The sequence below is a fragment of the Osmerus mordax genome, chromosome 9, assembly GCF_038355195.1.
Source record: "Osmerus mordax isolate fOsmMor3 chromosome 9, fOsmMor3.pri, whole genome shotgun sequence".
Taxonomy (NCBI): domain Eukaryota; kingdom Metazoa; phylum Chordata; class Actinopteri; order Osmeriformes; family Osmeridae; genus Osmerus; species Osmerus mordax.
Genome location: NC_090058.1, coordinates 10829374 through 10843272, shown reverse-complemented (window position 1 = coordinate 10843272; position 13899 = coordinate 10829374). Strand labels below are relative to the sequence as shown.

At 42.7% G+C, this 13899-nt stretch overlaps 1 protein-coding gene across 1 annotated transcript; it reads right to left on the bottom strand.

Moving 5' to 3' along the window:
* Window positions 1–501: 501 nt before the first annotated feature.
* On the bottom strand, window positions 502–13892 carry LOC136949108 (phospholipase B1, membrane-associated-like). Its single transcript, XM_067243316.1, has 39 exons — window positions 13847–13892; window positions 13578–13641; window positions 11820–11866; window positions 11619–11694; window positions 11406–11466; window positions 11143–11210; window positions 10832–10901; window positions 10410–10505; window positions 10169–10195; window positions 9679–9747; window positions 9382–9477; window positions 9212–9272; window positions 9061–9119; window positions 8822–8898; window positions 8657–8700; window positions 8097–8205; window positions 7931–7982; window positions 7742–7822; window positions 7585–7650; window positions 7173–7273; window positions 6938–7019; window positions 6502–6606; window positions 6215–6310; window positions 6041–6112; window positions 5797–5874; window positions 5644–5704; window positions 5455–5513; window positions 5305–5372; window positions 4767–4810; window positions 4457–4556; window positions 4201–4252; window positions 3998–4078; window positions 2811–2876; window positions 2443–2537; window positions 1889–1970; window positions 1407–1511; window positions 1173–1268; window positions 997–1071; window positions 502–899 (listed from the first exon to the last, which is right to left on the bottom strand). Exons 1-39 carry the CDS (start codon window positions 13890–13892, stop codon window positions 621–623), a joined length of 3066 nt encoding a protein of 1021 aa, XP_067099417.1. The 3' UTR covers window positions 502–620.
* Window positions 13893–13899: the final 7 nt, after the last annotated feature.

The window sequence follows — 13899 nt, the reverse complement described above, 5'->3', positions numbered from 1 at the left end:
GAGGTACAGAATATAGCCTACCTATCAATATCATAAAATCGCAACAAGCAAAACAGAATGTGGAGTATCATAACAAATCTATTATTTATTAAATGATAACACATATACAACTGATACATTTATTTGACTGTATGCAGTAGTCCAACACACCTCCGTCCAAAGTTCCTTCTTATGAAATAGCTTAAGATGAAAGCAAAACAATATACAGCAACTGTTAAAGAACATTATACCACATGGTTTGCAAATCGGCATTAAATGACTAAATTGGCAATATTAGCATTGACTAAATACTTTATTTTACATTACTTCAACAATACCATAATATTTACAATAAAATACACTGTTGGTCCAAAACTTGGTACTGTACATAAATGAGAGCCTATGTTCTTATGAGGGCTACTTTACATGTACACATGCTGTGCTTGCGTGTTCTTAGGATTGATCAATTTAATTCATTGCAGCATGTGGTTGAGGACGGCTTGTTGTATTCTAAACAGGCCTCATTATTGTCTGTGACATTAGCACAGGGCAAGTGAACATCAATGATTTCAGCCACACTGGTACAGATGGAGAGGCCAGACACACTAGTTACATGAAACCTATTTATGATCAATACAATGCTAGAACCCAGTTCCCTTCATCTCTCTCTCCTCCACCATCTTCACCTTCCTCCTGTTTCTCTTTTCCTTACAGGAGAGGAGGACCCAGGTTAGACCCCAGCCAATCAGAAGTCCTGTGACAGCCAGCACTGCAGCTGCCCATACAGGCACATTGTCAGAACAGGTTGGGTTGAGAGGTGTGGATGTGCTGGGTGTTTGGATGGTAGTGGTGGTAGTGGTGGTGGTAGTGGTGGGCACTGCAGGTAAACTGTTAATATTGGTGAAAATGTAAGGTTGCTCCTGAAGGATGAAAGAAGACCATTCAGTTATTTGTGCAGTGCCATTACAGTAGGTCTAATTTAAACTCCCCTTCACTATTGTACCCAACAAATCTTACCTCAGTGGGGCACTTAATGCTGTTTCTGTCATTTGTGAAGTTGTTGTATGTCTGTTTTTGGCCCACTGGTTCCAACTGTAATGAGATGATTAAATCATCAGAAATCCAGTAGAACACGGTCACAAAAACCGGCCCGTCAGTTACCTAATTCAACAGTTCTGACTTTGCATATTTACCATGTTATTCCATAGAGCTACAGCCATGTCAGCATGACCCCGCGCACTGAAGTGGAAGCAGTCCACAGAGAAGTATGTGTTGTCTGGTTTCCCTTCCTAGGAGTGAGTCCATTCAGTCAGAGTGTACTTCCCTACTGTATGTTACATTGTGTACAATGAATTCTCCGTCTACTACCTTCCTTGTTTATGGTTATATGTGTATGTGTGGTGTGTGTTTGTTGATGGTGGACATACCGTGTTAACAGGAACTACAGAGTTCTTGAAGAAGGGTTGGAGAACAACAGTGAAGTCCTCTCGGCTGTCATAGCGACCACTATGGATCAGGTTCTCTGTCTCAGTCTAGGTGACAAAAACACAGAAGACACTGTCATACTAGATATTGAGACACTGTCCCTGTTCCTTGTTTTTCTATAAGTTGATGAGTGCTACCATCCCTCTTTGGATGTTGTTTTTTGAAGTAAATACTTTTAAACAACTTGTAAGTTGTGACTACTTTTTCACTTTACATTTCTTTGCATATTTACCTAGTTACTCTGTGTTTGGTACCTTGGGACTAACCATTTAAATAGAGATAGAACTGTGCACTTCTGGTCCTTGATTATCTGCTGCACTCCCTATATGCACTACTTGTGCATCACTTTGGATAAAAGAATCTGAAAAAATGTATTAGGCTACATGTATTCATAAAATGCATGTTAATTGTCCAGTTCACGGACCTGTAGTTCACGATTGATTCTCTTGATTTCTGACAGTTCCATGGAGTCCTCTCCTGGTTGTATGAAGCATGGACAGACATTCCTGAAACATAAGAATGATGTTTATAGCTGTTGTCTAAGCGAGTGTCCCTACCACCATTCTGGACTCAAGAAGAAGTGCATGGCTGTGAAACAACGGGATATATAAAGTTGCATTTTCTTCCTGGGAGATCTGTGAAACAAAATGTGAGCCAAGCAGCAAAGCAATCTGTCTTTGCCACAGGGTCCTTCAGACACATAGCTACATGTTTGTCAATGGACTGCACTCTGATTGATTAGTATATCGAGTAATTTATAGATCTGTAGTTGAATGCTACTATTGTCAGTATTTCGATAGGCTGACTGTGCTTTTTATCACTCAGGGGACCTCTGAATACTGATAAACCTTTTTACAATAACCTTTTAAGGTATTGACACACTAAGAAACAAAAAAAAGTATATATTTAACCAAATAAATTAAATCTAGGACACACGTGTATTGATTTATTGATAGACTGATGGATTAGTTGACTTACTTCTGTAAAAGGTTGCATCCCAGACTGTCTCTCTTCACTCTACGGAGACCTATAATCTCCAGGATTCCCAACACATTTACCATCACCCTCGGAACCTGAGGTCACCAACAATGACATCATATATAAATGTTCACTTCATTCGCCAGTTGTTATTCCACATTAGTAATACAAAATTGTATTCAACTTTATTCATGCATTTTATCACATGACAACATAAAAAAATATATAGTATATCAAATTGTACCAACCATTCTCATCACATTTACAATATAAACAAATTATATAGGATATCTAAATGTATTCATCCAGGTATTATAATGAAAATGAGAATTACTTAAATTGACAATTAGGAGAAGGTATATTATTACCTCATTGTAGAGCAGATCCAAGCTTGCCATCATATGACTACTATAATTCTTAGGTGACAATGTGGCCTGTGTCAAAACATGGAAAAACCAATGTTAATATAAACAGTATGTAGTACATAGAAACACATGCAAGTGTTTTGGAGACAGATAGTAAACCACTCATCCACAAACTGTAGTCACATTTACAACAGCTAAAAAAACACCAAACAAAAAGGATGCAATGAATTGTCCTTAAGTCTATGAAAGCATGGAAATATAGGTTAAATGGTTTGGGCTCAAATCTCCAAGGAGAAAGCCAAAGTAGAAGTTCCTACTTCAAGGAAGCCTACACGGCTGCGTAAGTGCACATATGCACCAGTGTAAAAGGTTTAGAAAATTGCCTGTCTACAATATTGACTGAGGGAACGAATGTCATGAAACATGCATGGAAAGCTAACAACTGGCTAATGCTAAGTTGTCACTCGCCGTGACTCTGAGCTCATGTCAAATTGATGCTGTGCTTTGATATTCTGCTTCAGAGCAACAGCATTAAAGAGAGGGGCTGGAGGAGGGGGAGGGAGTGCGGCGAGAAAGAGAGGGGGGCGTGAGGAGACGGAGGGAGGGAGGGAGGGAGAGGGACGAGAAAAGATCTGACAGAGAGAACCATGTCTTTTGGGTGTTTAAAAAAGACAGAGGGATTGAGAAATGAAGAGAGAGGTTGCCTTTCTTGTTGATAGAAGTCAGAACAAGGGCCGATCCTGTGCTCCTCTCATGCAGAGACAAAAATAGAGAGGGAGAGGAGAGATAGAGAGAGAGAGAAAAGAGAAGGAGATCCTGTGACATAATCTGATCATTCAAACGAAACCTTGTCTGCAATAAAACAATGAGAGGATGGTCACGATGCTTGGTTAGGCTGACACGCCGCTGATGATATCATAGCACAACTATTAAACAGAAACACATTCTGATTACTGAACAATATAGAAGCCACTTCTGGTTCGCAGTGTGGCTAAATCTGCAAATAATCCACATTATAAATAACACATAAATGTATCCCAGGATGTTGAGGAGAAGGTTGAGACAGGGTTGGCATTCCTATCTTCCTGTCCCTGTATCATCCAAATGAAAACTCTGAGGGGAGTTATGAAACCCCTGATGAGCACTTGTTCCATGTGTATAGCATGTTACTGTCTGAAGGGCACGCTCACCCTGTCATTACAGTACTGACACAGGTCGTTACCCCCGATGAACAGTGTGACCAGCTTCCAGTCATTCTGAAAATCCACCGCCTAGGAAACCAGACACAGAAACGGGGAGGAAGGTTCGGAGTTCCCGTCAATTGCAGTTCAGCTTTTGTCCTGTTTTATATGTGATTCTGCATCACATTTACAAGGTCAGAAGAAAAACTCACAGAGTTCTTCTTCATGGCATCTATGAGATTTTTAATCTGTCCCGGAATTCCCCTGTGCAAGATCAAGAATAGATTTTTGTCAGATAAATTTCACCTATTACCTGTACCATCAGTACCTAATCATATGTACATAGCATTGCAATAATCATGACATGTCAGATCATTTAAATTCATGTATTTCTCATTATGGCAGTCTTATAAAGGCCTTGTGACAGTTTTATAACAGAACAGAGTTCAGTGTAAGAACTGCACTCACGATATTTTGGCACCAGAGACCGCCAAATTGAAGCCTGTCTGCCTTTTGCCGTCCCCTTTTGACATACCCTGGATATTGGGGTTAAACTTCTTCAGAATATCTAAACAGACACAGAATGTTGATTAACTCATAGTAGAACATAATTCCATTCGATATACTATACTATTAGGATAAGCCTAGTGATTTCATCGTTTATAAAGTCGCTTTATAACTTTAACTAGATTTAGTTTACTATCATTTTCATTTTAAGCCTATGGAACGACACCTAAACATTTCTTAATCTTACAACATAGGTTGTAGAGAGATTTACTTGGTAGTGTTGTGACAGTCTGGAGGGTTTCATCTCCTCCAATGCTGGTGAAAAAACAACAAATATTATTCATTTAACTGTGAACCCTTTCAAGTCATGGCCACGAGTTACTGCGGCCAGGTCACGTTTTAATCATCCGTGGTCACAAGATACGGAATCAGTGGTTTAGGCTATATTGACAACACTGGGTGAGCTCCTTAATAATTCCTCCCAAGATTCAAATGAAATGACATCACATTTATCCATGCTTCCATCACACGTGATAATAGCCTATGGATCTCGCCCGGTGTTAGTATGGCGTTAACAACAGACTGTGGCCATGCATTATTAAGATGTGGCCACAATTTTGTTACAGTATCACATTCACGCACCTTATTAACTTGTGGCCCCTAATGATCTCATACGTCATTAAGTAATGGCGATAAGTTATTGTTCTTGTGGCCACGCATTACTAACTTGTGGCCATGCAATCATATTTTTCCCACCAATATCAACACAGGGGCTCTGTAGTATTCTGAGTCCTTGTGTCTCCTCTCACCTCCATGCAACTCCTCTGTTCTCAGTTCTCAGCTGCAACATGTTCTTTGCCTTGGCCCCAAAGGCAGCCTGACACAGTAGAAGATAGAGGTTCATCAGAGGGAGATCAAACATGAGCAGTTAATAAAATATGAGATTCACAGAGACTCACAGTTAGAGAGTCCCCCACTGCAGCCACTACTTTGATATCTCCAGGCTTCAACCTGTGAACTGAGAGCGGATCAGCTGCGTGATCAGTGGGACAAACGCAAAACCACAACCAGTAATGTTCGACCCCCCCATCCAATTCCCCCCACCCCCCGACCACCCAATCCCCCTCCTCCCCGCCCGTCTCTCTCACCAGAAGTGGGTACAGTCTCAGACGGAGCCGTGTTCACACAGGAGAAATCACTTCCCCAATTCTACAGAATTGCAGACAAACACATTCTCAATATTAAACCCTCAATAATCTCAATTTCAATCTTAAAATTGAACACTGAATGACCTACTGTACCGTGATTGGTGGAGGAGAGGGAGGAGGGCCCTGATAGGTGTAGTTGCTGTTGTGGGCTGTCCTCAGGAAGGGTATGGTCTGATCCAGAGACAAACAGAAACTGAGTAATCTATCCCCATGTACAGTAGTGTACATATTCTACAATGATTTCCATGGACTGCACTAACTATCAGAGCAAAAGGCAAGATCTAATGACAAGTCAGAGATATACTGACACATCACCAGCCTATCCAGTCTGTATTACCTTAGAAGGACACTGCAAAGCCACACCAGCAGAAAAGTCTTGGGAGAAGGTCTTGTTTCCCACTGGTTCTACCTAATCGAGAGTGACATCATAGACCACTCAGGTTATTCGGACTCAGAATGACTTGCTGCGAGAGATGCTTTAGAACAGTTTACGCATAGATACGAAGAATACCATGTTGTTCCAGATACCACTGGCCATGAGTCTGTGGGCTTTCTCACTGAGGTGGAAACAGTCAGGGGAGAAAAATGAGCGGTCGGGACGACCATCCTGAGAGAGAAGGAGGGGGGGGGGGGCAGCAAGAGAAAGAGAGAGACAAACAGTTGACCACACCAACCCCAGTAGGTGCTGTAACATTGTTCCACAAAGGCATGAGAGTGCATCGTCCAATCTACTATGTGCACGTAGCATTAGAATGGGGTATGTGTCCGACTCCATCGAGAGCCTGCAGTGACTCTCACCTCCAGCAGGGGGAGGTAGACCTCTCTGAGGAAGGGCTGCAGCACCACAGTGAAGTTGTCATGGGTGTCGTATCGCCCCGTGTCCACCAGCTCTCTCATCTTACTCTGGAACGACACACGGACAGATAATGAGGCAGACAGGGTAAGGCAGACAGACACAGATAGTGAGGCAGACAGAGTTAGGCAGACAGACATACAGATAGTGAGGCAGACAGAGTTAGGCAGACAGACACACAGAGACAACTAAATGATCTTTTTGTCCAGAGTATGGTCTTGTCCAAAATATAAACCAATTAAAATGTCACATTACTTTTTGTTTAAAAACTCATTACAGAGACTTAAAATAATGGGTCCATCACAGACCCACTGACAAAAATCGGAAAACCACAAACAGGTTAGACATGAATCTTCCTCCACCAGCCAGTCACCTGTGTACCTGGTAAGCTCTGTTCATGTCTTGGAGTGACTGGAGTTCACGTGAGCCCTCGTTCGGCTTCACCACACAAGGGCACACAATACTGAGGAACAAACAGAGACTCGAGAATGAAAATGAATCAATCATTAAATATCTTTTGATGGTGAATCAGGCAGGCAGAGCCAAATCCGTGACGCTGCTGGCTCGAACGTGCTCTCTGGCCACCGGGTGACCACCGGGTGAATGTTTCACTCACTTGACAAACCAGGTGGGACAGTTGATGCTCTTGTCCTGGTGCAGCTGACGCAGGGGCACGATGTGAAGCAGCTCAGCTAGATTCACTAAGGCACGGGGCACCTGGAAATAACCAAAACACGTCCAACACAGGAAGCTGTTTTAGACGCTTATTTACGTTTACATTTAGTCATTTAGCAAACGCTCTTATCCAGAGCGACTTACAGTAAGTACATTACATTCCCCCGAGGCAAGTAGGGTGAAGTGCCTTGCCCAAGGACACGTCATTTTGCACGGCCGAGAATCGAACCGGCAACCTTCTGATTAACAGCCTGATTCCCTAACCGCTCCGCCATCTGACTCCCTCTATTTAAATGCTAGAGTGCCCCTTTATCCAACGAACAGACCAGACAGTCATGGCAACTGTAGCTTACCTCTCTGTGTAAGATATCCAGAGCTTCACGGATGCGACCGACCACGTTATTGGCTGAGAAGTAAACCTGTAGAACCAGAGGTGTCAGAACCAACACCATTTCTAGTGTTGTAGCAGATGTAAGTAATCATTAATTATTCATTTGGACACTCGCTTACAGAGTCGGTGCAGAAGTCACACAGGTCGTTGCCTCCAATGAACATGGTGATCAATTTCCAGTCGTTCTGGAAATCAACACGCTGTGAAAGAGGACATGACCATCAGCCTTTTCTGATTCACTCACGCGGTCTATGTGACGTACTGTGTGTGCTTGAGTTGAAGCTTTAATATGGTTTGTTTCGCCTCACCGAGTCATTCTTCATCTTGTCTATTAGGACACGAGCCTGAGTGGTCATGTCACTGAAAAGGGCAACATTCATTTTAAGGGAGGGAGCAGGGGAACAGGAAAGAAAGAGAGAGGAAGAGACAGAGAGAAAAAGACAGAGCGAGACAGAAAGAGAGAGAGTAACTGACCTGCTGGTGGCTCCAGGTACAGCCTGGTTGAGGAAGGCTTTGGGGGAGTCCTCATTCCCTATCCCCGTGGAGAATCCAGTCAGCAAGGGGTTAAACTCCTTCAAGATATCTGTACAGCACAGCCATAGGGGTTATACATAGTTAGAGTTAGCCTTACCTGCCAACTATCTATAACTAACTAGCTATCACATCGCATAGCATTTAGAAGCGACACAACCAAACACGCCTCTAACATTGTATAATATGGCAGTATGTAATTCACAAAAAATCAATATCAGTAGCATTTTAAACCAGTGGTAAGATCTAGATAGGTCTGCTGGATATCTGGTATACAGCAAGGTCCCTTGCAACGATAAGATCCCTCTCGGTTTATTATTTAAGTGCTAAAACAATCATAGATGGTTATCAATTACTATCAGTGGTCAGGTACAGTAGCATTAATACTGTGGCACATTTCTAAACCACAATATTGTTGTTATGTTTAAGCAAATGAACAGTTACATGTTGTATAGTATTATGAAGCACGACGGTATAAAAACTGTAGGTCTAGGATCACGTACTGGGCAGGGTGGTGACTGTAGTCAGGTTATGATCTCCCCCGATGCTGAAAGATAGACACACTATGTTAGCTTTCAGGGCTGCTGAGATACAGCAACCATGGAACTCAAACAGATACTTTCTCCACGTGCATGTGGTCATTAGACAGCTAGTGAACTCTTGCAAACCTCCATGACAGTCCTCTGTACTCATTCATCACCAGCAGGAGGTTGTTTGGGTCTTTCGCGCCAACCCCATTGCCTGCCTGTGGTGAGGAAATGATATCAGGGGACATCAGGGGACATCAGGGGAAAAAGAAAGAAATGATAGGCCGAAACTATTGTCCCCAACTCTACAACAAGTCCCCAAAGAGAGCAGAGGGAAGCAGATATAAGATTGGAGCAGTTAGCTAACATGGCCCGCCCACCGTTAAGGAGTCTCCGAGTGCTGCCACCACTTTGATATCCCCAGGCTGAAGCTCATGGACTGCAGGGACAAGAGAGACAACTTCCACGTCAGCCAGAAAAGCACACTAACTGCCAGGGGAAGTGTTTACCCAACTCTCCGAGGCTCTTTACCTGAGGTGGGTACCGTAGGGGATGGACTGCGATCAGTGCAGGGTAGCTCAGAGCCCATGATCTACGCAAGCACACACACAGGATATTTCGGTCATTTGTACGTTTCTCTCAACGTGTTTCCTCACCAGTGTCAAGACTTCTGACAGATAGTAAGGGAGAGGGAGACGTACGGGGTCAATGAGAGGACGGGCCTCCCTGCTGTTGGTTGAGGAACGCTCCTGGTGTGGGGAGGGGGAGTTGAGCTGAGTCCTCAGGAAGGGCTGCTCCTGGGTTTGGACAGGAGAGAGGAGTGTGAGAGAGAACCATGTGTCCATTACTGTCACCTTTGTTGGCTTATCCTTCAAAGTATTTGATGTCTGAAGTCTGAGAAGGGAAGAATGATGAATTATGGGGTGATGGGTTTTGGGCAGACGCTTTATGATCTCGTATTTTTTTCTGATTTGCATTTCCACTAGAATATGTCTCACGTCAGTGGGGCAGGATATACTGTTGATGTCATTGTCCTTCACTTCAGTCTGACCCGCCATTGGCTGAAGCTGGGGGAGAGATAATTGTGATTGGTCAGGACAGGTTCAGTCTCAGGTCATCTTACCTTATGTAATCATCAGATCACACTGATACACTTTGTAGACCTTAAGATAACATAAATCCTTGCCTGGAAGAACCAGAGAGTATGAGTGAAGATCATAATGGAAGTCATAAAACAACTACTCTCAACATTGGTCATCTAATCTCTGATACTGAAATAATCATAAAGTCCCTTAGTTATCATTTGCTGAGTCACTTTAAGATTGTGCCACCAAGGGCCGAAACAGTGACATCAATATCTCTCAAGGAATCTACAAACACTTTCTCTTAGACGATTATGTATGCTGCGTTTGTTGCTGTTACAATGTGCTCTGTGAAAAAGGGTTTTTCCCATGTTTGGTGTCCACAATGTGTTTATTGGGAGCTTACCAAGTTGGTCCACAGCTGAAGAATCAACTGGATTGTGTCAGATGAAAAACCTATCTCCTTCAATGAAAAAATGGACTTGCATTTATCTCATCATTGTTTATATAGGCTCATTTCCACATACTCTGGTTATACAGCATCTGTGGCAATAACCCTGTTATTATTGTTGCTATTAACCTTGTTATTGTTTATGATAACAATAAAGATGAACAGCATTATATGTGTGGCCCTTGTGTCCACTCACTGGGTCAGTGACCACCGGGCTGGCGTGGAGCAGGACTGCAAAGTCCTCCCTCTCACTGAGCCGCCTCTGCCTCCGCAGGACGCTGTCCAGAGACTCCTGGAGACAGGCGTAATAAATAACAGCACAAACACATTGAAGGCTCTCATGCACACAAATATCCCTGTCACAAAATCTCTTACAGTTCCTTCATTTTCAAGCATTAAGTATCAGTCCGACAGGCCTTCTCAGACAGACGCAGCACGGACTCTGCATAGCCCCGCCTGCTCTGGCTGTGGTACACTGGAAGGTAGCAGGGGAGCACTTGACAGGGGCCTGCCCACCCCCCCACCCCCACACACACACACACACACACACACACACACACACCCCACACACACACACACACACACACAAACACAGGAGTTTGAGTTTGTGTGGTGTACCTGCAGTGCTCTTGTAGAAACAGCTCTCTGTAACCGTTGTTTGGCTTTCTCCTCCATACACAAGCATGACCTGCAAATCATTAGCAGCCAGGGAAAATAAAGTATTACAATCCTCTTATTGCTTTTACAATTTCATGCTATGTCAAATTGTAACTATAGAATGCATTAAAGTTTATAGATTATTGGAGATTTATAGCCTACATGGAAATAATAATATAACAGCAAATGTTGGTTGCTGTAGAGTGTAACTTAAGTTTGTGTATTCTAGAATCTTCTGTATCTGTGTGGTTTTAGGGCGAGGAAACACCGACCTGTCCTGGTGAGAGGGCACATCAGAGAGTCCGCTCCAGACCACAACATGAACCAGGCTGTGATGCAGCTGAGGGAGGCAAACAAAGAATGCAATATTTATATATTTTTTTATAAAACTCTTATACAAAAATGACATGCAGGGGGGGATTTGAACCTAGGACATCCTGATGTGCAGTCAAATGCTCTATGACAGAGAAACCTAGATATAAACAGAAACACACAAAACAAAAACATTGACAGAGACACTGAATAGAGGAAGGACCTTTTTGAGCAACACCTCCAGGGCAACCTCCACCTCCTTAACTGCAGACTCCACCTGTGTCCTCGCCTGGGGAACAAGACAACATTTCCGTCTCCACCTCCACAGCATCTCAACGAGCTCTCACATCAGGAAGTTTAGAAGCACAATGTTTCCAATATGTGAAGGACACTATATGGGGGTGTGCAGTATGATTGGACGGGCACAGCATCCTACAGTACCTGTTGGGAGCAGGCACACACAGAGTCTGCAGGGACGAACAGCAGCACCAGTCCCCAGTCTCTGTCTGTCTCTCTGGCCTGTAAGACACACACACACACTCGTAGACAGGTGCTGAGAGAGTGATGCGGTAGTAATTGGACAGGCAGTGTTTGTGAGTGAAGCAACAGCCATGGCGAGGGAGAAAAAATACCTGGCGATTTGAGAAGGAGAGAGCTAGATCTTCAGCCTGCTCCAACAGACTCCTATGACCGATGAACAGACGTGTAGTAAACAATGACAGCATTTGTGTGAATTGTGTGTACGTGTGTCTGGTTTTCCGTATTTACCTGTGCTGATGGGCTGACTGCTGGGGTAGGGGTGTCACATCAGGGTTAAACATAGACAGCAGTTCTGTAAGTAGTTGGGGTTGGGGACAGAACATGGAGAGAGAAAAAGGATAGGAATATGTCATGATGAATGAATACACATGATAATCTCATGTTCTTATGGAAATCTATAGCACTTTATATGTTCAACCAGTCACTTTGTTCTTTTAGTACATACTGTAAACTCTCACAAAGACTTAGAGATAAATGCAGTCCAGATAGGGTCAATGGCCACTCTTATCCACACATGATAGATAAGAGTTCATATAGATGCATCTTCTGATGGTCTGCGTCCCAAAGGAAACAGTGTGTCTTAAGAGCGGTTGTCTTTAAAGAGACAATCTGGCTCACGACAGTTACCATACAGACATATCTAAGCAGTTTCAGTATTAGTCTTTTATCTTGAACATGTATTTTACTGGCTTTGTAAAGATATGGCAAACAGTAGTGTGAACGAACAATCGTATGATTCTGTCCTATTGCTTAATTCAAGGTTTCACCCTTTTGAAGGTGACAGACAGAGGTCTAGATAGGTAGATGAGTTATTGTATGAATATGACTTTAATTCAGTCACAAAACAGACTCGTTATGGTCCCACTTCTTGTAACATTTCCATGAACCCTGACCTCTTAACTGGAAACAAACTTTATCTTCTTTTTACAGCAAGGGCATTAGTGAACTGGGAGATTAGATCAAACCTGGTCTGCTCTACATTTCTAAGAGATTAGCACCAAAACGAACTGAGATTATGTGAGGGGGTATTGTTCCTCAAATCTGTGGGGTTAATCAGTGACAGAAACGTCGATTGGAAACTTCTGTAGCGTATGGAGTTCACAGTTCTGGATGAAGTAGACCATTTTACTATAAGGAAATTATGGCAAGGAAACCAATATTAAAACACAATGGCAACCCACTAACATAAACTGTCGTCTGACCAATATATTTCATGGCTTTAGAGAGGAAGTGAACCCAATGCCCCTTTAATAAACTTGGGTTTTATTCCATCTCTGGCAACCCTACCAAACTGGGAGAACGGCAATATCAATAATGCACTATAGACAGTGCATTAAAACGAATAATGGTTCACTGATTGATTGATAAACCTTGAAAACCTCAAATCCCTCTGCTGTATGTTCTAGAACAGATATTAAACAGAGCTTTTTGGACCCAAAATGTTTTGTTCTTGATATAGAAAGTGAAAACGTAGATTGTTTTCATAGAGGCATTGGAACGGGAATGAAGAATTCAGACTTACCAACTATTCTACTGAGAACGACTCCTTCTCCCCTGTGGTGGCGAGTGAGATTGAACATAGTGTGAGGAATGAATCAAGAATGAGGGATGAATCATTCATACATACATACATACATACATACATACATACATAGATACATACATACATACATACATACATACATACATACATACATACATACATACATACATACATACATACATACATACATACATACATACATACATACATCTGACACAATGTTGTGTCCAATGAAATGCATTCATGTCTTTGATCCCCATCCAACGAACAAAGAGGAATTGTGCCGCTGGTGACAAAATGACTGCTGCTTACCCGTGTGAGTGTGGAATTCCCATAGTAGACACAACAGCAATGTCAGCAGGCCTCAGAGCATGAACTAATGAAGAAGCAACAAGGACAAAGACACATCAGTGACTGTGAGGCTGTGAGGTTGCTGTACTTGTGTACATGTATTTGCACAAGAAGGCTTGTTAGAATTGTAAAGAAAAAAGACCTTACATAAAAAAAATAAAATAAACGTGGGTGTGTCATCATGATTTATTAGTTCCAATTCATTTTAATCCAAAAAAGTAGGATTTTACCAGAGGATGCAGGGAGAGCCGGGGCAGGAGAACAGAGGGATGTCATGTAGCTC

Coding starts and splice junctions, on each gene's coding strand:
- LOC136949108 (XM_067243316.1), bottom strand. CDS start 13,892: ATGACATCCCTCTGTTCTCCTGCCCCGGCTCTCCCTGCATCCTCTG. Junction 4,079..4,200: donor ATGCCATGAAGAAGAACTCT/GTGAGTTTTTCT, acceptor CTGGTTTCCTAG/GCGGTGGATTTTCAGAATGA. Junction 2,538..2,810: donor TGGATCTGCTCTACAATGAG/GTAATAATATAC, acceptor TGGTGACCTCAG/GTTCCGAGGGTGATGGTAAA.